Here is a 25321-nt window from a genome sequence, read left to right as displayed (position 1 = left end):
CACCTTCCCCAGCAACTGGTGTACATAGGCATACTGCCCCTGATACTGGAAGTAGCATATAGCCATCAGAACTAGCAGCCACTGATAGCCTTATTCTTCATGAATTTGTCTCATCCCCTTTGAAAGCCATCCAAATTGGTGGCCATCACTACATCTTGAGGTAGTGAATCCCATAGTTTAACTATGTGCTGTGTGAAGAAGCTCTTCCTTATGTCTGTCCAGAATCTCCCACAATCAGCTTCATGGGATGACCCCATTGGGTTCTATTTTTATGGGAGACGGAGAAAAATGTCTCCCTGTCCACTTTCTCCACACTGTGCATAATTTTCTATACCTCTATTATGTCTCCCCTTATAAGAGATGTAACATTTCGGGAAATGCTGAAGCCATGGAAAAAACCCTTTTTCCTGTTTTTGCTCCCAGAACACCCCCCCCCCCAAAATTTTTGGGAATACTGGAAAAATAAGCAATACTTAGTTTTGGAATGGAAATAAGGAATGGAAATAACAACTCCGCCGGGAATCCTACAGAGAAGATTAAAAAAAGTTTTCCCCATGGCTTCATTATTTCCAGACATTTTACATCTCTAGTCTTTCTATAAAAGTGTTCTTATTACATAGCTTTTAGAAATCATTTTGGAGGGAGTAAAGGCTGGATAAACACCATGTCTTAAATCCTAAAATAAAATACTTCATCATCTAAAGCCATTTAATTTTTCCAATTTTTCAGAAAAAAAACACACAAAAACAGTCCTTGGAACCCTCCCCCCATTTGTTTTTTTCTGAGCCTTCGCATCTCTACCCCTTACTCGCCCTTTTTCTAAGCTAAATAACCCCAGATGTTGTAACCTTTCCTCATAGGAGAAAGAAGGCAAGGTGTAGAACAGGAAGGTGTTTTAAGATTTCTAAAAGGCGGGCTAAGCAGACATTTGGGATTTTCCTAGTTGTCTGCAACAAGTGTATTTCTGATCTTTTTTTTTTTAAAGGCATCTGGGAGCCATTCAGCCAACACAAAAATCAAGTGCTTGAGGCACTGGAAATACTCTTATTTGCACAACGTTTCAAGCATCTGGAACACCTCACATATATTCTTTTGTTATAATGCTGACAGCAGCCGCCTGGTAAGGTAGATCGGCATTATGAGCACTGCGTTGTACTCCTTCCGGCACCAGCATAGATCGCTGTGTTGTACTCCTTCTGGAGCCAGGTGAAGACCTTTTTTATTTTCCCAGTATCCTAGCATTTTAGCTTCCCAGTCTTTTAGCTTTGGTGTTTTAAATCTGTATTTTAAATCTCTGCACTGCTGCTAGGTTTTATTCGGGTTGTATTGTTATATTGTGGTCTTCATATTTTATATTATCTTGAGCTTTTTGGTTTTAATTTTTGTGAACCACCCAGAGAGCTTTGGCTACTGGGCGGTATAGAAATGAAATGAATGAATGAATGAATGAATAAATAAATACATGATTCCCTAATGACTGCATGGCAGACGGGGGGGGGGGGGAAACGTAAGGCTGAGCGTGGCTTGCCTAAGGCCCTTAGGCTTGTTGCTGACAGAGAAACCCAACCAATGGACCACCGGTCCATCTAGTTCCATCTTGTCTGCACGGACTGAAGGTGGCTCCCCAGAAGAGTAACTTCCACTACCTGCTACCTGATAATTTAACCAGAGACGCCCAAATTTGAACCTGGAACCTTTAGCATGCAAAACATGTGCTCAACCATCGAGCTATGACCCTAACCCAGCTGTGTCAGGTTTCCCAATTCCCCCAGCGCACACGCCCAGGCAATCTGACACTGGACACCCAGGATCAGTGAATTTCTTTATTGCAGGAAATCCCACGGCTAAAGCTTAATGGTTACACTCTTCAGAAATCATATAGCTGATGGTCAGTAGCTATAGGCTCTATGTAATTCCAGAACAGTCCAAAGCTAAACACTACTACCGTGACTGAGATCCTCAACATGGTTTCTCCATTGCCATCTCCACAGTTCTGAACACAAGGGAAGGGACTCTGGATTCCTGGGTACCTAACCCAGACAATCCTTTCACAGGGCTCCAACCCTGGACATGGAAAGGGAATGATTCCTGGAATGAACCCATCAGGCAATCAAAGGATAACTTCTTGAAAGGCCTAACAACCCACACCCATAGAGAGTCCAACTTTGAATCTTTTGTTGATAACTCTAGGCTACATGGTCAAGGCCCACCATGATCAAGGGCAGGGCATACCCACACACGCAAAGAGTTCCAGGCCACCGCTTTCGCACTGGCAACTCTACGGTGCATGAGTTCTGGCAGAGAGAAGTCCAAAAGCCATAGATCAAACCCAGCCTGCCGTACACTGAGCTGACTACAAACACAGACACACAATCCACAGCAACGAGAGTTCAAGTCTCACAGTACTTTTCATGGCAAGTCTTTAACAAGCTGCATAATCAGGACTGGGAATTCATTGTTCAGCCCCTTAGCCACTGTTCCAACTTTCCACCAGCCCTCCCCAACCTGGTGCCCTCCAGATGTCTTGGACTACAACTCTCATCAGCTCCCAACAACATGGCCAGCTGTCAGGGATAATGGCAGGTGTAGCCCAAACCATCTGGAGCGTGTCAGGGAAGGCTGCTTTACTATCTACTGCTGACCCTACAAATCCAGCCTTAACTTGGGACGTTGTCATTATCTGTGGAGCTTGGAAAACACAAGGAGGGGGGTAGACAGGGATCTCACTTGCTGAAAGAACAGATTGGAGAAGTACAAAAGCTTCACAAACTTTCCAGAGCTGCGCACGATGCATCTCAGCCCACTAATCGACAACGGCAGTTAACTCACCAACGAATCTCCGAGAGTAAGTGGAAGGTAGCAACATATTTAGAAAACTGCTGAAGTTTTCATTAGGGAGATCAATGCTTACCCACAAATGCTACGTCTACCTAACTATAGGGGAATATCGCTGTTTGCCCCCCACTTCAAGAAGCCATCAGTGTAACTTCAAGCTGTGGTTATTCCAGTTCCCCATCAGCATCACAGACCTGATGATCAAGCAACTAACTTGTCTCATTCTGCGGAAATTTGTTTTTATTTATTTATTTAAAATATTGCTTTGCTGTCTTTCAGGGCAGAAGCCCATCCAAGGTGATGAACAGCTATAAAACTCATAAAACTGGTATGATATTAAAAGGGATAAAAACACAATAAAAACTAACACCATAAAACAGCTATAAAAACAACAAAAACAGCAATAAAGGCAACAACAAAGACAGCAGTAACAACAGCAACAAAATCAGCCATGAAAACACCAATTATATTAGGAGAAGGCCAGAGTAAAAGATATGTTCAAGGCTTTCTTAAAAACCTGCAGTGATGGAGCATGGTGGACCCCCGATGGCAACTTATTCCAGAGGTATGGGACCACTGCTGAGAAGGCCCTCTTCTCACGGGTGGTCACCCACCAAACTGCTCTCACAGGTGGACAAATGAGGCCTCTCTTGGGACAACAACCACGTTTAAGAGGCCTGCAAGCCAAGGGTAAAAAATGGAACATGGGCAATAGAGAAGAGCGCAACGAGCCGCATTGCTTGTATTTAGAAAGATAACTGCATGACAGTACGGGAACTTGAGGAAGCGTGGTCACTCTCTCCAAAAGAGCATGCAAATACTCACCAGTGTCTAGACCATTTTCCCCACACACACATACCCTCCATGTGGTGGGCATCTCTCTCTAACATGGCCACTGGGATGGGTGACAGGTGAACAGGTGGTGCAATGGGAATGGATGAGGTAATATAATGGGTCAGATTATTTCATCCACCTAGCAGAGTTGTGACTCCTCTCTCTGACTCTCCAAGATCTGTGGCAGAAAGTCACTCCCATCACCTGCACTGAACCTGCAACCGGAGCTATGGCCCTTCCTTGAAGCTAAAAAAGAGGAAAGCAGAAACCAAGAGGTCGGGGGTGGGGGGGAGGATAAGGCAAAGCCAGCTGGGAAAAGAAGTCTAGGTAGCCATCCAACTCCATGCCTATTCACATCATCTTCTCTATCTCACTTTTCTTCCAAGGAGCTCAGAATACTGCACATCACAGGGGGGCAAAAGCTAGATCTCCAGCTGTTTTGGACTTCAACTCTCAGAAGCCCCTGCCAGCATGGCCAATGGTCAGGAATGCCGGCAGTCGAAGTCCAAAAAATCTGGAGATCTACTTTCTGCCTACTCCAGCTGTATGTAGTTCTTTTCCCTTCCCCTCTTTTATCATCACAACAACCTGTGAGGTAGGAAGTGAGGTGGTGAAGAAACCTGCCCCTGGAAATCTTTCCGGAGCATTATTTATCTATGGATTTGTCCATTAAATAAATTCATTAGTAACAATGAATGGATGCCAACTGCAAATGCCATATTAGGCAATCTTGGCAGTTTCAGAGTTGTAGAAGAGCGGCTGTCAGCATGTCATGCAGTTTTTTGGGTTGCTAAAATGCATTAATGCACCAACAGTTTTCAGTACCGTTGTGTTTTCTTAAATTTACATAATGTATGGAAAGTACATGCCGTTGTCTTTAAATTACAACAAGAATGCCAATAAAAATTCCTATGTAATACAATATTTAAATCACATTAAGGCTATAGTCCTATACACACTTACATGGGAGTAAGTCCCACTGAACTCAGTAGGATTTACTTCTGAGTAGACATGTATAGGACTGTACTGTAAACCTGCTTTAATTCCCCCCTCAAATAATTCAGGTCAAATACTTGTGGTATATTAGGAGAAGAAATTAACACTGGGTACTCTTCCTTTTAGCTTTGGTGTTTACTAAATAAAACGGGCATGCTAAATTAGAACACTTTCTAAGGGTGCAATACTATGCCTGCTTTGACAGAAAAATGTCCTACAACTCCCAGCATTCCCCAGCCAGCCATGCTGGATGGGGAATGCTGGGAGTTGTAGGAGTTTTTTTTCCTGTCTAAGCAGGCATATGATTGCACCCTAAAGCATCAAAATATTTTCTGATACAAACTGAAAATTTCTCAATGCAAATTACCCAATACAAATTGGCCTAATTCAACTGCCAACACAATATTTGCTGGAAAACCGGAGCCACCAGCCTCTGCTGGCTAGAGGTGGCTTAGGCAGAGACAACGACAACTGTCCAAGGCTGAGGAGCCCTAATCCAACAGTCTAACCACTACACCACCCCGGCTCTCTCTCCTGGCCAGCTACAGCCCATCACTGCGGACACATCCCCATGCCTTTCGGAGGCGTCTCACTGGTCGAACAGACCCGTCACATGCCAGAAGACTGCAAGATCGGGTACCAAAGAGGAAGGCAAAATTCTGAACGCTATGCATGCATGGGTATATAGGAAAACTTGTGAACAGTTGGGGAACATCATCACGACGTGCAAAAGGTACACTCTAGGTAAAGCAGCGCTGCAGAACCTCTCAGCTCAAGGGCTGAATTCCATTTCAGAGAGGCTCTCAGGGGCCGCATCCCAGCACGTGGGGCCAAAAAGACCAGTGTATTTTAGCTGAAAGCTTCTATTGCCAGTAAGTAAACCTTAGGAGTCATATCCCTTATGAATATACATAGAATCATAGAATAGTAGGGTTGGAAGGGGCCTACAAGGCCATCGAGTCCAACCCCCTGCTCAATGCAGGAATCGAAGTCAGAGCATCCCTGGAAGATGGCTGTCCAGCCTCATCTTGAAGGCCTCCAGTGTGGGAGAGCCCGCCAACTCCCTAGGTCATTGGTTCCATTGTCGTATTGCTCTAACAGTCAGGAAGTTTTTCCTGATGTTCAGCCGGAATCTGGCTTCCTGTCACTTGAGCCCATTATTCCGTGTCCTGCACTCTGGGATGATCAAGAAGAGATCCTGGCCTTCCTCTCTGTGACAACTTTCAAGTACTTGACGAGCGCTATCCTATCTCCCCTCAGTCTTCTCTTCTCAAGGCTAAACATGCCCAGTTCTTTCAGTCTCTCCTCATAGGGTTTTGTTTCCAGTCCCCTGATCATCTTTGTTGCCCTCCTCTGAACCCTCTCCAGCTTGTCTGCATCCTTCTTAAAGTGTGGCGCCCAGAACTGGACACAGTACTCCAGATGAGGCCTAACCAGTGCTGAGTAGAGGGGAACTAGTACTTCCCGGGATTTGGAAGCTCTATTAATGCAGCCCAAAAGAGCATTTGCCTTTTTTGCAGCCACATCACATTGTTGGCTCATATTCAGCTTGTGATCGACAACAATTCCAAGATCCTTCTCGCTTGTACTGTTGTTGAGCCACGTATCCCCCATCTTGTAACTGTGCATTTGGTTTCTTTTTCCTAGGTGAAGAACTTGGCATTTATCCCTATTCAATGTCATTCTGTTGTTTTCTGCCCAGCGCTCCAGTCTATCCAGATCACTTTGAACTTTGTTTTTGTCTTCCAAAGTATTAGCTATCCCACCCAATTTTGTGTCATCTGCAAATTGGATCAGCATTCCCAGCACCTCCTCCTCCAAGTCATTAATAAAAATGTGGAAGAGCACTGGGCCCAGTGCTGAGCCCTGCGGTACCCCACTTGTTACCTCTCCCCAGTTTGAGAAGGTCCCATTGATAAGCACTCTTTGAGTCCGATTCTGTAGCCAACTGTGGATCCACCGGATCGTTGTTTCATCTAGCCCACTTTGAGCTAGTTTGCTCATCAGGAGATCATGGGGCACTTTGTCGAAAGCTTTGCTGAAGTCGATGTATATGATGTCCACAGCTTTCCCACGGTCCACAAGGGAAGTTACTTGATCAAAAAATGAGATCAGATTTGTCTGGCAGGACTTGTTTTTGACAAATTCATGTTGGCTTCGAGTAATTACTGCATTGTTTTCAAGGTGCTTCCAGATGGATTGCTTGATCATATGCTCCAGAATTTTCCCAGGGACTGATGGCAGACTGACTGGTCTGTAGTTCCCAGGTTCCTCCTTTTTACCCTTTTTGAAGATAGGGACAACATTAGCCCTCCTCCAGTCATCTGGCACTTCCCCCGTCCTCCATGATTTCTCAAAGAGAATAGACAGAGGTTCTGAGAGTTCTTCTGCCAGTTCCTTTATGACTCTAGGATGCAGTTCATCTGGCCCTGGAGATTTGAACTCAAAGTAATTAGGTGTTCCTTGACCATATGCCTATCGATCTCAAGCTGCAATCCTGCCCCTTCAGCCTGTACTTTGCCTTTACCAGGGGGGGTCATAGACCCTCTTTTGGGAGATGACTGAGCTGAAGTAGAAATTGAGCACTTCTGCCTTTTCTTTGTCATCTGTTATTGTTTTGCCATCCTTATTTAATAGCTGAACCACCATTTCTTTCCTCTGCCTTTTACTATGCATGTAGCTGAAGAAAGCCTTTTTGTTGTTTTTAGCATCCCTCGCTAACCTCAGCTCGTTCTCAGCTTTAGCCTTCCTGACACCATCCCTGCAATTCTGTGCTACCTGTCTGTACTCTTCCTATGTTACTTGGCCTTCTTTCCACTTCCTATATGTGTCCTTTTTTGTTTTCAGGTCATCCCTAAGCTTTTTGTGAAGCCACATGGGCTCCTTCTGTTGTCTTCCACCTTTTCTTCTTGTTGGAATTGTTTGTGATTGTGCCTTGAGAATTTCCTTTTTTAAAAGCTCCCACCCATCTTGGACTCCTTTTCTCGTTAGCATCGCTTGCCATGGGACCTTGCTGATCATTGTTCTAAGTTTATTAAAATCAGCTTTCCTAAAATCCAGGGTATGCGTTTGACTACACTTGGCTTTTGCTTCCCTCAGAACCAAGAACTCAAGTACAACATGGTCGCTTTCCCTCAGAGTTCCTGTAACTGCTACTTTATCCACTAAGTCATCTCTCTTGGTTAGGATCAAGCAAGGATAGCTGATCCTCTAGTTCCTTCCTCCACTTTCTGTAGGAGGAAGTTATCCACCACACAAGTCAGGAATTTCCTGGAGGGGCCATGTTTTGCAGAATTTGTCTCCCAACAAATATCAGGGAAATTGAAGTCCCCCATTACTACTACATCATGCTTCCTTAAAACATTGGCTATTTGCTTTTCAAAAGTTTCATCCTCGTCTTCTCCTTGATTGGGTGGCCGGTAGTAGACTCCGACCACCAGGTTCCTTTTATTCTTTGCTCCATTTATTTTGATCCAGATGCTCTCGATGGCGCCACCAAGCTCATCCTCCTGTATTTCTGTGCAGAGATATTTATTTTTCACATACAGTGCAACCCCACCTCCCTTTCTGTTCCTCCTGTTCTTTTTGAACAAGTTATATCCTTCAAGTGCTGTATTCCAGTCATGAGAGTCATCCCACCAAGTCTCAGTTATACCCATCAAGTCATAATTACCCTATTAATTAATTACTAATTAATACATAATTAGTATTAAGAGTTCAAGTTTGTTCTGTTTCCCATACTCTGGGCATTAGTGTATAGACATCGAAGACCATGTGCTTCATAGTCTGGCTTTCTTCCTACATGTGTCTGAAGACTATTATTGGGTGCTATCAGAGCTGTTCTCTCCGTTGCAGTGCATGCGCCTACATCCATTGTTACCCCCAACATTACATCTCCCTTCCCCGTAGGATTCAGTTCAAAGCCCTCCTGATGAAGTTCTTCATGCTGTGGCCAAACACATTCTTCCCATCCTTTGTGAGGTGCAACCCGTCCCTTGCCAACAGCCCATCTTCCAGGAGTATAGCCCGTGGTCCCAGAATCCAAATCTCTCTCATCAGCACCACCTTCGTAGCCAGTCATTCACCCAGAGTATTTTTCGTTCCCTTTCTATCCCTCTTCTAACTACTGGAAGGATGGGTGAGAAAACTATCTGGGCCCCAAAGTTCTTGAGTTTCCTTCCCAAAGCTTCAAAGTCTGACGTGATTTCTTCGTAGCTCCGCTTGGCGGTATCATTTGTTCCCACATGGATGAGAAGAAAGGGATACCTGTCAGTGGGCTTTATGAGTGCAGGCAACCTTTCAGTCACGTCTCTAATCCGTCCTCCCAGGAGACAACATACCTGGAGAGTCCACGGGTCTTCGTGACATACTTGGGTCTCGATCCCACGCAGCAAGGAGTCTCCCACTACTACCACTCTTCTCTTCTTCTTCTTGTAGGCCTGGGTTTCATCGCCTCTGTTTGACTGACCTTCAGCCTCTTGCTCACTCTCATGTAGGTTCCCCTGTGATTCTTCCTCTGCAGGCTGTCCTCCAGTCTCATCCCCAAGTACCTGGAATCGGTTCCACAGCTCCACTGCTTCCACTGGTGCAGAGTGGCGTCTAGTTCTTCTTCTCCTAACCGTCACCCTTTTCCAAGGAGTATCCTCTACTCCATTTTTCTTCTCAGCATTTCCCACTTCTACCTCATCTTGCTGTTGCTCTTCAAGCTTCTGGTCTTCCATTTGCTGCTGTAGTTCCCTCATTCTGTCCAAGAACTCTTCGTGTTCTCTTATTCCCTGGAGGGTCGACAGTCGCCACTCCAGTCCACTTACTTTTTCTTCCAGCAGTGTGATCAACTTGCACTTGTTGCAGGTGTAGGCCATGTTGTTCTCAGGCAAGAAAACAAACATTGCACACACCTTGCAGGTCACCACCACTGGAGAGTCCTGTCCTTCCACTGCCTCTTTTCCCTTTCTGTGTCTAGCTTTGTGATTGTTCTAGATTAGCCTGTGCCTGCTCCTCTACTCAGTAGAGGTTAAAAGCAGAGTCCCACTGGTGTGGAAGTGATTTCCACATATTTTTCATTTGTTTCAAGACAAATAAATGAAAAAAAAAAGTTAGTTAAAAAATAAAATAAAATGAAAAAATGAAAAACATGTTAGGGGCCTCCCCCTTGACAGTGGAGTGGAGGTGAGGTGAGGAATAGATTTAAGGGATTAGACCTGATAGACAGAGTGCCTGAGGAACTACGGACGGAGGTCGGTAACGTTGTTCAGGAGGCAGCAACGAAATCCATCCCAAAGAAAAAGAAATGCAAGAAAGCAAAGTGGCTGTCTGATGAGGCTTTACAAGTAGCTGAGGAAAGAAGGGAAGCAAAAAGCAAGGGAGAAAGGGGAAGATATATCCAACTGAATGCAGAGTTCCAGAGAATAGCAAGGAGAGACAAGGCGGCCTTCTTAAATGAACAATGCAAAGAAATTGAGGAAAACAACAGAATGGGAAAGACTAGAGATCTCTTCAAGAAAATCGGAGATCTCAAGGGAACGTTTTGTGCAAAGACGGGCATGATAAAGGACAAAGAAGGCAGGGACCTAACAGAAGCAGATGAGATTAAGAAGAGGTGGCAAGAATACACAGAAGAACTATACAGGAAAGATCTTAGTGTCCCCGATAGCCATGAGAGTGCGGTCACTGAACTTGAGCTGGACATCCTAGAGAGTGAAGTCAAGTGGGCCTTAGGAAGCATTAGTAACAACAAAGCTAGCGGAGATGACAGTATTCCAGCTGAGCTATTTAAAATCCTAAAAGATGATGCTGTTGAAGTGCTGCACTCAATATGCCAACACATTTGGAACACTCAACAGTGGCCACAAGACTGGAAAAGGTCAGTTTACATTCCAATTCCAAAGAAGGGCAACGCCAAAGAGTGTTCAAACTACCGCACAATTGCACTCATTTCACATGCCAGCAAGGTGATGCTCAAAATCCTACAAGCTAGGCTTCACCAGCATGAGAACCGAGAACTACCAGAAGTACAAGTGGGGTTTTGAAGAGGCAGAGGAACTAGAGATCAAATCACCAACATTCGCTGGATCATGGAGAAAGCAAGAGAATTCCAGAAAAATGTCTATTTCTGCTTCACTGACTACGCTAAAGCCTTTGATTGTGTGGATCACAACAAACTGTGGCAAATTCTTGAAGAGATGGGAGTACCAGACCACCTGACCTGTCTCCTGAGAAACCTGTACGAGGGTCAAAAAGCAACAGTAAGAACCAGACATGGAACAACTGATTGGTGCAAAATTGGGAAAGCAGTATGACAAGGCTGCATATTGTCACCCTGCTTATTTAACTTATATGCAGAGTACATCATGAGAAATGCCAGGTTGGATGAATCACAGGTTGGAATTAAGATTGCCGGGAGAATTAACAACCTCAGATACGCAGATGATACCACCCTAATGGCAGAAAGCGAAGAGGATCTAAAGAGCCTCTTGTTGAGGGTGAAAGTGGAGAGTGCAAAAGCTGGTTTGAAACTCAACATAAAAAACCTAAGGTCATGGCGTCTGGCCCCATCACTTCCTGGCATATAGAAGGGGAAGAAATGGAAGCAGTGACAGATTTTATTTTCTTGGGCTCCAAGATCACCGCAGACGGTGACTGTAGCCATGAAATTAAAAGACGCTTGCTCCTTGGGAGGAAAGCTATGGCCAACCTAGACAGCATAGTAAGAAGCAGAGACATCACCTTGCCGACAAAGGTCCGTCTAATCAAAGCTATGGTTTTCCCAGTAGCAACGTATAGCTGTGAGAGCTGGACTATGAGGAAGGCTGAGCGCCGAAGAATTGATGCCTTCGAACTGTGGTGCTGGAGAAGACTCTTACGAGTCCCCTGGACTCCATTTAGTCCATCCTAAAGGAAATCAACCCTGAGTGCTCATTGGAAGGCCAGATACTGAAGCTGAAGCTCAAATATTTTGGCCACCTAATGCGAAGAGAAAACTCACTGGAAAAGACTCTGATGCTGGGAAAGACTGAAGGCAAAAGGAGAAGGGGACGGCAGAGGGTGAGATGGCTAGATAGCATCACTGATGCAATGAATATGAACTTGAGCACGCTCCGGGAGAGAGCGGAGGACAGGGACGCCTGGCGTGCTGTGGTCCATGGGATCACGAAGAGTCGGACACGACTGAACGACTGAACAACAACAACAACAACACCTTAGGAGAGGCATTTCAACCTTTTCAACCTTTTCGAATAGGGAAGAATCTGCACAAAATCTGGGAAACCACCAAACAATCAGCAGTCGGGGGGGGGGGCAAGAGAAGGGGGCGTGGCCGTCTGGAGACCCCTGGAGATTTGGCCCCTAGGCCTGAGGTTCTACACCGCTGATGTGACACTTGTGTAGACAATTCCTAAGAGCCATAACTGTGTTATTACGAAAGCATTAGTGGTCAGGGAAAAGAGGCTGGGGCCAGGGGGAGGGGGCATGGCCACCTGAGAAATTCCAGAGGGCCAGGTTTGGCCCATGGACTGAGGTTCACCACCCCTGCTCTAAGGGAAGGGAGCAGAGTTTCTCTCCTCCACTACAGCGTCTCCAGGTTTCCACCCATATAAAATGAACTTCTGCCATTCACTTCTACGGGGAAAAAGTGTGCTGCAGTTGAGGATGCCATTGGCTTAAGACCAAATCCTGCCCTCCACTCACCAGGCTGCTCACCTCTCAGCAACACGACTCCACAGGAGTGAATGTGCACAAGCCATTAATTCCTGCACAGAGGGACCACAGAAAGGAGCAAGCAAATTTTGCTGCTGGTGCCATTTGTTTTGGTTCCTTTATTAAGAACAGCGCTGGCCACAAACCTGCTAGCCACACTCTGGGGCTGTGAATATTTACGGTGATCTAGCTGACATGCTTACTCGTAAGAATTATTGAGATAATGCATATAGATTGGAATAGTCAAAAAGAGCCTAAAGGCCAGGCTGATTGCTGCTTCTTACCGAGATGATTGTGAGAAATAAAGAGTTGAGATCTGCGAGCGTCGCCAGTCAAAAGGGAGAGGCTCCCTTTAAATATACAACTCATCACAAAAGAAGAGCAAAACAAAATCCCCCAAATCCTCCACACCCAACCCCAGTTTGAGCTCAAAAGTGCAAAAGATACACTTAGGGCACAATCCTATGCATGTTTAGACGGATAAAAGTCCTACAACAGTCATAGGGCTGTTATCTGTCTAAACATGCATAGGACTGCACTCATAAACAATAGGGGTTGGGGGAAAAATCCAGATGAGAGCAGCCTTTCCCAGCCTGGAGCCCTCCAGATGTGTTGGACCACAACTCCTAGCACCCCCATCACCCAGCTGGGGATGCTGGGACTTGTAGTCAAAAACATCTGGAGAGTGCAAGGCTGGCGAAGGCTGCATTAGAGGCATACCAGAAATGATGGTAACTTGCCAGTAAGTGTAAGAGGAAGACTATTTACTGGGCCCCGGATGGACCAGGCTGGGAACCTCACAGGGAAGTTGACCCAACCATCATGAGATCAGCCAAACTGGTTCAGCCTCTGGCCACTTTCACGTGGCTTGTAAGCTTTTCCATTCCCCAAAGATGCCAGACTGTGTTGGCCCACGAATTCCTAAGCATGACCCTCCATATTCATGCTGGGCTGCCACTGGCACCAAGTCTTCTTCCACGAGTGAGCCAGAAGCAAGGAACAAAGGAACACACGAGCGTCAAAACCAGGCACAAAAACATGGTCGAAATGCCCTTTAAATCTTGTCCCACTCCACTGCCTCTCCCCACCCCCCTCTGGTTATCAGTGTGATCGGTTCAAGGCTACAGTGCTCTTTGAATTCATCTAGCGCAGCCTTCCACAACTGGATGTCCTACAGATATGCTGGGACTACAACTCCCAGCATCCCCAGCCAGCAGAGCCCCTGGCTGGGGGTAATAGGAGTTGTAGTCCAACACATCTGGAGGCCGCCAGGTTGTGGAAGTCTGTGCTGGCAAAATCACCGACCGCCTCCCCTGCAAAACCAAAACAAAACCCTATGGATTTTCAGCCCTCCCCTTTTTGACCACAGGTCTGCACAACCTGTCGGGACCCCCCCCCGCCGCGCGCGCACGCGCACGCGCGCACACACACCCGCTGCTTGTTCGGAAGAGGCGCTCTAGAGTCCAGTCCGGCACATACAAAAAGCAGGATTTCCTAGAGACGCCACACCTTCCTCGATTCCGTCCAAACTTCTCCAACCTTTTGCGGTCCCCCCCCCCACAAAAGGCCACCCCAGGAAGGAACAGGCGGCGCACCTCCAAGCAGCCGACGTACTGCCTGGGCCCCTTTCTCTCCGCGCCAAGACGCACGCAAGGAGCGCGCACGAACAGCGGTGCGCCCATCTCGCCTGGGCGAGCACGGAACAAAGCCACATCAAAGCGGCGGCCCAAGCCGGAGAGGAGAGGACCCAGGGCGCAGGCCAGCTTGGGGCTCCTGATGGCCCACCCCTTCCCCGCCGCTCCTCCCGCCCCACAATTCCCGAGCTGCCTGCTTCAGGCCGAAGGCGACGGGCGGGAGGACGACACCCGTCCATGACTCCCCCCCGTGCAAAAAATGCCCCCCAGCAGCAACAAACTGAAACGGACATGCTCCGTTGGTCCGCAAAGCACAAACATGAATATCCTGGAATCGGCGCCAGGGAGGGGAGGGCCCTGAAGGTCATCAAGTCCAGCCCCCCGCCGCCAACCCCGTACGCAGCACACCTCAGACGGCAAACCACGAGATTTGGAATTCCACACGCAGGCTCCAGCGCGAAGCGGATCGCCCAGTTCCCCACTGGAAGTCACAGTGGGTTGCAAGTTTGCTGTTCTCTTTGCATAAAATGGCAAAGGTTGTGAGGGGGGGAGAAGAACCCAGTTACTTTCGTCCCGTCCCCACCCCAATATTTCCACTTCGGTTACACGCATTCATCTACCACAGAAAAAGTGGCCGTTAGAGGTCTACACAAGCGCACAGACTCAAACCCACAAACCCCTGAGAACCTACCCCGCCCCACAAGGAGGGGAGGGGAAGCAAATGAGACTTCCAGACCTCCTAAAGGGATTCAGAAGATCAGTGGGGAGAAACAGTCGAGGGGCAGAGATTGCAAGGAATTATGGAAAACTGGGGGAGGGGGCAGGCTGGAGGCAGCACATATCCACAGAAAGGAAGAAGCAGATTCGTAGACTAAAGATGCACATACTTCCCATTGAAGAAAATGCAACCTCTCCCCCAACCAGGCGCGGAGATAACAGAGGAAGAAAAGGATGAAATAAAGGGAAAGTAACAGGTGTGGGAGATGAGGAGGGGTGCAAGAGACCTCCCGTCTGTACAGGGAGCCAACGGCCCATGGGGCGCGCGTGGGGTTTCAGAGAAGAAAATGCAGCAGATAAAAGGAGATCCCTTTCACTGGAGAAGGATCTGCCCCGTCCCCTCCCAAAAAAACCAGAGGTAGGTAAGCCCTAGAAGGACTTGGAGGGGCCCCAGGTGAAGGCCAGAGGGGAAATTATGGGATGCAACACCAGATAAGGGAAGAGGGCTTTCCAAGGCCCCTATAATTGGCGGCGGGGGGGGGGGGAGGCTGACAGAGTTAAATAAAGGATTGACACATGGAAGAAGGGAAACATTTTGGGCTACGGTTATCTAAAGTGGGGAGACACTGGGGGGGCAGAGAGCCAGTTTTTTTCTTTTTAACTCAGGTAACAGGTGCTGCCGCCTGACTCAGTATCGGGGGGGGGGGAGAGAAGCCTATGCCGGGAAAAGAGAGAATATTGCTGGCGGCTAAATCCGATAAAGTACAAATTATTAGAAGATTATGAAGCTCCTGTGGGTGCCCCCCCCCCCGGAAAAGGAAAGGGAAGTAGAAGTTTCCATGGGAGAAGAACAGAGGGCTGATGGGGGGGGGGGGCGCTGGAAGAAGCAAAAGGAAGAAAAGGGGGGAGTGTTCAGGGGAGGGGTTAAGAAAAGGGAACCTCAGGTGACGGGGGGGCGAAGACGCCCCAGGTGAAGGAGAAAGAAGACTGGCCCGGTGTGATGGCTGAGGAGCGGAGGAGGCGTTCTAAGAAGCGGGCACAGCCGCCCCCCTCCCCAAAAGAGCTCTTTCCAGAAGGAATAAGGCAACCTTCTCCGATCTGGCGCGCGCTACTACAGCCCCCAACGTCCCTGGCCACCCTAGCCGGGGATGCTGGCGCCTGTAGTCCACCCCCCACCCCCGGCAGAGCGCCAGGTCGAGGCAAGGCTGGAATAAAGGGAGCGAACAGGTGCCCGCCGCCACGGGGCAGAGGCGGCGCGGAGGCGCGGGCGCAGCGCCCCCGGCCCGAAGGAGGCGCCCAGCCCGCACGGGGAGAGCCCCGGAGGCGGCAGCGGCGGGGGCGCGCGCGGGGAGGGGCCCCGGCGCGGGGGCGCCGCTCCCAGGGGGCCGGGAGCCCGCGCTGCGAGCGGCGCGGGGAGAGGCGCGGCGGCGTACCTTGGCGAAGTAGAGCATCCACAGCTCGTAGAGGCGCTCCGTCGAAGCCATGGCGCGGCGCCCCCCGCTCACTCGGCCGCCGCCGCGGCGCCCGGCTCCATGGCGCGCCGCCTCTCCCAGGGCCGGGGGCCGGAGCGCGCTCGGAGCTCTGCGCGCGCCGCGCCGCGCCGGCTTCTACTGCAGGCGGCGCGCCAGCCTCCGCCGGGCGCCCCCGCGCCTCGCCTCCGCCATGCTGCTGGCGGCGGCGGCGGGCTGCCCCCTCCGGCGGCCGCGGCTCCTCCCCCGGCCGCACCTGATTCGCGGCCCGGCCCGGCCCGGCCCAGCCCAGCCGGCTCGGCTCCGGGGAGGCGGGAGGGCGGCGGGCCGCGCCGCCAGGTGCGCCCCGCCGCGCCCCGCCGCGAGCCCGGTCGGCTCAGCCCCAGGGCCCCGAGCCGGGCGCGAAAGCGAAACCCGAGCCGGGCGCTTACTTCGGGGCAGCCCCGTTGCCGCCCTGGCGCTACCCCGCGGGAACGGCGGGGGAAACGCGGCCGCGGCGAAGCCGCTGGCGGAGCAGGGAACCTAACCGACGGAAGCCTCTTCCCGGCCCGATCCTGTTGCGGGCTTACTCGGGGATTCCCGCCGAGTTCAAAGGGACCTGCTGCCAGTCGGTCAACTGCCGCTTCCGCAGCCTTCCGCGACTACGCCCGCTGCGCCCCTCTCCTTCCAGGGCGCAGTTACCCAAGGCTGCGACAGCGAGAGCTGACTGGTCGCCATTTGAAGTATGGCTTCAGTCCGTGGCGCACTTCCTCGGGAGCAGGCCCCTTTGAACTCAGCAGGATTGATTTCCCACTTCGTTTGAAAAGCCAGAATTGGGGCCCGTGGGGCTGAGCCGAGCGCGGGGGGTGGGGGAGTGTGGAGGCACACCGGACTTAAACGGGCAGCGCTACTTGGAAGCGAGTCCCGATCCCATTAAATCCAACGGGATTTATTTACAAGCAAAAGTGCACCGTCGGATCGCAGCCTGGGCCCCTAAGGGGAACAAGAGGCGCGCTCCCAGTTGCCCCAACTACCTACTCGGTGAGTAAGGGCCATTTACTCAATTCCGGGTGGGACTACTTACCTGCCGATAAACAGGCTTCGGGCACAATCCTGTGCAGGTTTAGACAGAAAAAAAAGGCCTACAACTCCCAGTATGCCCCAGTATGCATGTTTAAAGAGGAAAAAAGTATCTCTCGTAGGAAATTGTAGGCCTTTTCTCTCTCTCAACGTGCATAGGATCGCGCCTTTCGGGTTGCAGAGGGTTTTAAAAAAAATGGTGGGGGTGTTCCTGTTTAGCAGAAGTGACCCGGGGAACGGGGCTTGCAACCCTAGTCATATTTACTCCCAATAAGTCCCACTGAGTTCACTGGGAGTCAACCCCTCTGGGGTCGAACGGGACCCTCGACTTTTATGGTGCCACCCCCCTGCCTTGTCCTCTGAATGGGCCCAGACCACATAGTCTTCCGCTCATAACCCTCCCTTGTTTTCTCACCAGTTCTTCCGTCTTTTTTCTTAATGCTGAATATCTGTTTAGCGGGGGGAAACACAAGATGGACTAGCTACACAGTGCCTTTTGAGCATTAGCGTGAGGAGCCTACCTCTGAGCATACCCATCCATCGTTGGAACAGTGCTTTGCACTCATGTCCTGCTTGTGGGCTCCCACAGGCAGCTGGTTGACCACTGCGGAAGCAGAATGCTGGGTTAGAGAGGCTTTTGGTCTGATCAGCTCTTCCTGGAGGAGAAGGCTATCCATGGCTACTAGCCGTGATGGCTATATGCTACCTTCATGTCCACTGGTTGCTGGGGAACACAACTAGGAGGATGCTATTGCACTCATGTCCTTCTTGATCGGGGGAGAGGAACCAGAAGCCCTTGCGCTGTGTTTAGATCCTACTGCATGACCTGCTGAATTTTGCTGCTAATAATCTAGTGCCTGAATTTGCTCCCCCCCCCCCCGATCCTCTTTCCTTCTGTGTCTTGTCTTTTAGATTGTAAATTTGCAGGCAGGGACTGTCGTATTTCTTATCATCTTAAGGTGCCTTTTTGGCTATGGGGTGGGATAAAAATGTTATAAATAAATAATAATAATACATATGTATTGTTGGTGACTGTGTGAACAGAAAGCTCACACTTGTCTGTGATGGACCACTTGTCTGACCCAGCAGGGCTCTTCTAATGTTTATGTGGCATTTATAAGTAAGGGCGCAGTCCCATGCATGTTTAGACAGAAAAAAACTCCCAACAGTTTTGCTGACAGTTGGAGGGCTTTTTTCTATCTAAACATGCATGGGATTGCACCCTAATATTCTATGAGGGGTGAAGAAAGAGAAAGGGACGGAGAACGATATTGTTCTGGTGGTGTAGACATAACATGAGTAAACACACAGAAACCAGCTGCTTTTCTATGTACATTTACCTAAGAGTAAGCTCCATTGAATTGACAGCTTTGAGTAAATCTGCCTAGGTTGTCTTTTAAGAAGAGCCCTGCTGGATCAGGCCAAGGTCCATCTAGTCCAGCATTCTGCTCACACAGTAGCCAACCAGCTGCTCATGGGAAACCCACAAGCAGGACATGAGTGCAACAGCACCCTCCTGCCCATATTCCCCAGCAACTGGTGTACATAGGCACACTGCCTCTGATATTGGAGGTAGCACAGATATGCAGCATGATCCTATGGCCCATCCTACTTGGGCTTACATGCAAGCAAGGGCACCATCCTGTCCTTAGTGGCTGTGGAGCAGCCAGGATCATGAAAGAGGGCTGTGTAATATGGGGGATAAAAGGGGAATATCAAACATGAGCTTTCCTTTCAACCGTGAGTGGTATTCTTTGTTTACAGAAGTGGAACTTAGCTCAACACCCACCGTGTCTCGCATCACAGTGCCAAGCGTATATTAACTCAGAAATTAGTCCCATTAGGTGGGGATAAGATTACAGCTTGGACATCTTTCTTGAGCATTTGGCAACAATAAATTAAAATGTAGATTTTTAAACATTTTATAAAACTAAAGAAGAAATCAAATAATGCATAAGCGAAGCTCCAAAATATATATGGGTTGATTAATCAATTGGCTGGAACATAGATGGTGAACTGACTAAGCATATTTGTGTGACAGCCCCAGCAAAGTTCAGTGCAACAGCGGAGTACAGTTTTGTGAACTTGGGATAATGTTACTTAAAAAAAAAGAAAAGATATGGGGGGTGTCCACTGGAAGAGGCAGAATAACCTTAGTATGGAGCTAGCCAAGGCTGTTGTTTTGGCCTCTTTCCCAAGAAAGTAACACTTAAGATTTACGCCCTTATAAGCGCAGATGTTTGTGCTGGGGTGGGCTGGGGAGGCAGGGCAGATTTAAATAAAGACATGGTCTTCTGTTACCATTTCCTCCCTAATTTTTCTGGATGGGTGATTTGTGTTTGAATTTGTGATACTGCTTATGTTATTGGACATAGAGCTTTGAGTATTTCCTATGCAACTGAATATTTCAGGGAAAAGCCATCCAAGATTTGCCATCACTGTGCTCAGTAGTACACATATTTATTACATTTCTATACCACCCAACAGCCAAAGCTCCCTGGGCGGTTCACAATAATTAAAACCATACAATATAAAAGTTTAAAACTACAGTACAAAAGTAAAAATAACCAAATAGAACCTAGCTGCAGTGCAAAGATTTAACATACAATACCAGATTTAAAACAGAAACTGGAAAAAACTAAAATGCCTGGGAAAAGAAAGGAGCACAGTGTATATAATGTTAAATGTATATCATGTTACATCCAGCTGGAATTCTTCACCTGTTAGTGAGCAGCTGGGGCAACCTTTCCCAGCTGGTATTCTCCAGATGTGTTGGACTACAACTCCCATAATTCCCAGGCACTGGAGGGCACCAGGCTGGGGAAGGTGGAGTTAGGAGTTTCAGAAGGAGCTCTTGAGCTAGCTGGCCTTCCATCTTTGGATCATCTTGTGTAGATTGGGCGGTGAGAGGTCAGCTGGGCTCATTGTCAAGGCTACCCTTTCCCAACCTGGTGCCCTTGAAATGCTGAGGACTCCAGTTCCCATCAGCCCCACCCAGGATGGCCAATGGTCATGAGTGCTGGGAGTGGTCATCCAAAATATCTGGAGGGCACCTGGTCGGGGAAGGCCTGTCTAGCACCTGCGCTGCTCTCCGTTACAGCATTGCATCCTCTCATAGTGATTGCTGATGCTCCTGATATGGACAGGTGGGGTAAGGGTAACCAGTCAGTTAAATAAACTCTGGATTGGGTGGCTTGCTAAATGTGACATGTCGTCACACTTATGCAGCAATCTGCAGTGCGTTTTACAGTCTCCTGTAGCACTGGAGGCAGGTCATTTATTCCATTGCACTCCTGGAGAATAGCGGACGAGTCACCAGTTCACGGAGGCACAACGGCTGCCTTCGCATGCCACGCTGAAGCATTCTGCGTTACTGGGCTGGCCCTACCAGGAGGCAGAGTGAGGCAGTTGCCTTAGGCAGCAAACTCTGGCCATCATAAAAGGAAAGCAAATGGTTAGTTATCTACCTTGTTGTTGTATTTTTACTACCATGGAGGGGCAGAGGTGCTGATGGCATTTCCCGCCACGTGCACCAAAATAATTCTGCTAACTTTGGGTTCTGTGCACCTTGACGTGGGTGGGTGGGTCTACCGAGAATCTTAATGTATGGGTAAGTATGTATGGAGACTGGCAATGCTTCCTTGGATGTCATTTACACTTCCCTTTCTCAGCACCCAGAGCAGAAACTCAGCAGGCCGCCAGGAGAGGAGAGGAGCGGAGCAGCTCCAGCAGCTCCGTGCAGGCATGGGGCTAGGGAGGAGTGGTCGTAGGCTGGGTGGAAACCCACCACATGCTGTATTGGCCCACGGACTGACAGCTCCCCATCTCTGCTTTACAGCACAGACAGCGACGCGACGTAGGGAGCAAACATCCTACCTGAAGAAGATCTCGGTGGTGGAACACTGCTCCTGGTGGAGGTTTTCAGGGGAAGGTTGAAAGTGCAAAACAGGGCAAACATTTCATTTCAGGAATTCTCAGCCTACACTTAAGATGCAATCCTAGGCATGTTTAAACAGAAAAGAAGTCCTACAACACCCAGCGTGCATAGGACTGTACGACTTTTTTTCCTGGGCAAGGTGCTTGAGCGGGTGGTTGTACGACAGCTCCAGGCACTGTTGAATGAAACGGATTATCTAGATCCATTTCAATCGGGCTTCAGGCCTGGTTTTGGAACGGAAACTGCCTTGGTCGCCCTGTGGGATGACCTCTGCCGGGAGAGGGACAGGGGGAGTGCAACCCTGTTGATTCTCCTAGACCTCTCAGTGGCTTTCGATACCATCGACCATGGTATCCTTCTGGATAGGTTGTCTGGGTTAGGGGTTGGAGGCACTGCACTACAGTGGTTCCGCTCCTACTTGGATGGCCGATTCCAGAAGGTGGTGCTGGGGGATTATTGCTCTGTGCCATGGCAATTGTGCCATGGGGTTCCACAGGCTCTGTTTTATCCCCCATGCTGTTTAACATCTACATGAAACCGCTGGGGGAGGTTATCCGGAGGTGTGGGCTGAGGTGCCATCAATATGCGGATGACACCCAGCTCTACCTCTCTTTCTCATCAAAACCAGGTGAGGCAGTGGCTGTTCTGAATCAGTGCCTGGGCACGGTAATGGACTGGATGAGGGCCAATAAACTGAAACTCAATCCAGACAAGATGGAGGTACTGTTAGTGGGTGGTTCGTCTGCCCGGCTAGGTGATATTCAACCTGATCTGGAGGGGGTTGCACTCCCCCTAAAGGATCAGGTTCGTAGTTTGGGGGTGCTCTTGTATCCAGAACTGTCACTTGAGGCACAGGTGAACTCAGTGGCACGGAGCACTTTTTGTCAGCTTAGGCTGGTATACCAACTACGCCCTTATCTGGACAGAGATAGCCTAGCTACAGTTATCCATGCTCTGATAACTTCTCGTCTGGATTACTGCAATGCGTTATACGTGGGGCTGCCTTTGAAAACGGTCCGGAAACTTCAGCTGGTCCAAAAAAGGGCAGCAAGATTGTTAACAGGGACTGGCCTGCGAGCTCATATTATGCCAGTACTTTTCCAGCTGCACTGGCTGCCAGTCCATTTCCAGGCCCGATTCAAAGTGCTGGTGTTAACATTCAAAGCCCTGAACGGCTTGGGGCCAGGTTACCTGAAGGATCGCCTCCTCCCATATGTGCCTGCCCGGACCTTAAGATCATTGTCAGCGGCCCTTCTCCGTGAGCCCCTGCCAAAGGAAGTGAGGCGGGTGGCTACTAGGAGGAGGGCTTTTTCTGCTGTGGCACCCCGGCTCTGGAATGAGCTCCTTAGTGAGGTTCGCCTGGTGCCTACATTGTCTTCCTTTTGGCGCCAGGTGAAGACCTTTTTATTTTCCCAGGCATTTTAGCTTTCTAAATTTTTATCTTTGCTGTTTTAAATCTGTATTTTAAACTCCTGCACTGCTGCTAGATTTTATTGTGGTTGTGTTGTTATATTGTGGTTTTAATGTTCTATATATTTTAAATTGTTTTATTGTGTGTTTGGTTTTAATTTTTGTGAACCGCCCAGAGAGCTTCGGCTATTGGGCGGTATAGAAATTTAATAAATAAATAAATAAATAAATGTTTTTAGACTTCAAGCCCAAATAATCTAAAAGGAGAGGTCTTATCAATGTATAAATTTCCCATTCAGCTCTGAATAGACTGTTCAGCTGACAGGGACACAGGCCTAGTGAGTTTCCAAATAAGAAACTGCCTCATTCCAATATCAGCACATACTTATACCATGAGTTACCTCATGGATCACTGCCTTGTTGTGGCGAAAGGGCTTGCATAACTCAGTGAAGCCATAAGCTATGCCGTGCAGGGCCACCCAAGACGGACAGGTCATGGCAGAGAGTTCTGACAAAATGTGGTCCACTGGAGAAGGAAATGGCAACCCACGCCAGTATTCCTGCCAAGAAAACCCCATGGAACATATGACAAGGCTAAAAGATACGACGCCGGAAGATGAGCCCCTCAGGTCGGAAGGTGTACAATATACTACTGGGGAAGAGCAGAGGGAATTTCCAAGTAGCGCCAGAAAGAGTGAAGCGGCTGGGCCAAAGCTGAAAGGACACTCAGCTGTGGATGTGTCTGGTGGTGAAAAGAAAATCCGATGCTGTAAAGAACAATATTGTTTCAGAACCTGGAATGTCAGATCAATGAATCAAGGCAAGCTGGAGGTGGTCAAACATGAGATGGCAAGATTGAACATCGACATCTTGGGAATCAGCGAACTAAAATGGACAGGCATGGGCGAATTTAATGCAGGTGACCATCATATCTACTACTGTGGGCAAGAATCCCTTAGAAGAAATGGAGTAGCACTCATAGTAAAAGGGTGGGAAAAGCAGTACTGGGGTACAATCTCAAAAACGACAGTAGCCAGCTCTACTGGCTGGGGAATGCTGGGAGTTGTAAGACTTTCTTCTGTCTAAACATGCATAGGATTGCACTGTTAAAGTACACTTTTGACCTGGAGTAATACAGCCTCACACCAGTTCATTACTCAGAATAACTCTTTGGCCCAAATGAGAGGGGTTTAGCTCAACAATTTCTGCTGGGATAGGATCCAGGTCATCTTGACCCCTTTTTTGTAATGCCAGTTACCCAGAATTCATTGTGAACTTGCTTGTGCCTGTGTGTGTCTTCCCTTTGATATGATAGTGCCCCAAATATCTCTGGGGTGTTTGTGTTTTCTCCCACAGCCCTTTGGCTGGCTATCATGCCCTACTGTTTGCTCATTGCCCTCTCCCCATTTGGATGTTCAGAAACATTTTCACCCTCATCCCTGTGGGATGATTCATCATGGACCAGTCTCAAAGCTGCTCTGCCATCTTTTCAGCATGAATCGCCAGCAATCTGGCTCCATTTCGGTTCCAAGGGAGCCCCTCCTTTTTGTACAGACCCAGCTTGTCCCAAAATGTAGCCTAGTGCCTATAACATCCACCCCCCCACACTAATGCATTCATCTCATCCATGCATCAAGACCACTCAGCTCCACCTGTTTAGCGGGCTCCTGTGTGTAGAACAGGTAGCATTTGAGAGAAAGCTAGCCTGGAGACCCTGGATTTCAACTAGCCAATCTAGCAACCTACATTTTGCCCCCAGGACCTCATGACTACAGTTACTTCCCCATGTCATGGGTGCCAATGTGCACCACAGCCACTGACTTCTCCCCAGCACTCTCTATCAGCCTATCTAGACCCGGGATGACAGAAAGCACCTCTCCAGATGTTTTGGACGTCAACTTCTAGCATTTCTGACCATTGGCCATGCTGGCAGAGGCTTCTGGAAGCCCAAAACATCTGGAGACCTACCTTCTGCCCACACTGATCTAGACAAACTGTGACATGAGCTACCCTCATACCAGGCAGGCAAGTCACCAAGTGGTCTATACACCCTTCAAAAACCCGTCTCCCTCTGTTTCTAATAATCAAATTGCCCATGACCAAGAGCCCTCCATGGTTGGAGGCATATCCTCGGCATGAGCAGTGTGCGTTTCCTGTTGTCTTCTGGGCTAGGCAAGTGTAGGATATGACAGATGTTGCACCGGCATAGTGGTGGTGCATGGCCCCCTTAGTGTACAATTGTTACGGTGCTCAGCATAAAACAAATGGAGCGTAATTTGTCTAGCACAGCAAAAATCCTGAAATTGACCATCACTATTCCTAAGGGAATGGTGGTGAAAATACATTTTGGGAAAAATAAAAGTCCCTATTTGGTAGCTTTTGCCCTCAGTTTTGGGGAAACCATAAATCTTCATTTACAATTCTATGAACAACAATCTTAATAGCTGTGGTCAGGCCGAAAGGTTTAGTTTCTTTTGAATAGCGGCAGAGACTTATGATATTACAAAAGTCGCTTATTTACAAATAAACAAGCAGAGACTCAAGGAAGCTAGTACACCCCTAAAAATAGGGGGCACAGCCTCAGATTCCTAGAAAGCAACTGTTTCAGCACACGCACACATGGGATTGCACCCAGTACTATCCTCCTCCAGCTATAACTCTCCACTTTCTGTTTCTCCGTTCCAACTGCAAAAATTGACTGCAGACTATATCTCTGCCTCTCCCACTAGATGGAA

The 25321-nt window shown here is 48.6% G+C and overlaps 2 protein-coding genes across 9 annotated transcripts in view; one reads left to right on the top strand and one right to left on the bottom strand.

Annotated features, from left to right (window-relative positions):
- NBEAL2 (neurobeachin like 2) overlaps window positions 1–16799 on the bottom strand; it is a 190276-nt gene extending 173477 nt beyond the window's left edge. For 4 of the 8 annotated variants that reach the window (XM_084859493.1, XM_084859495.1, XM_084859496.1 and 1 more), the window contains exon 1: window positions 14403–14692. In XM_084859493.1, the coding sequence (XP_084715619.1) occupies window positions 14403–14606 (204 nt within the window). In that variant the 5' untranslated portion in view covers window positions 14607–14692. The other 4 variants (XM_084859500.1, XM_084859499.1, XM_084859498.1 and 1 more) reach the window with 4 other exon arrangements.
- A 56-nt stretch (window positions 16800–16855) lies between these two features.
- Window positions 16856–23708, top strand: LOC146345263 (uncharacterized). Its single transcript, XM_084859502.1, has 2 exons — window positions 16856–17200; window positions 21078–23708. The coding sequence occupies exon 2, from the start codon at window positions 21645–21647 to the stop codon at window positions 22599–22601; it is 957 nt and encodes a 318-aa protein (XP_084715628.1). The 5' UTR covers window positions 16856–17200; window positions 21078–21644; the 3' UTR covers window positions 22602–23708.
- The last annotated feature ends 1613 nt before the right edge of the window (window positions 23709–25321 follow it).

Source organism: Heloderma suspectum, chromosome 5, assembly GCF_057233095.1.
Source record: "Heloderma suspectum isolate Gila_16-S chromosome 5, 16-S_ref, whole genome shotgun sequence".
NCBI lineage: Eukaryota > Metazoa > Chordata > Lepidosauria > Squamata > Helodermatidae > Heloderma > Heloderma suspectum.
Note: the sequence above shows the minus strand (reverse complement) of the source record. Positions and strands in the feature narration are given on the sequence as shown.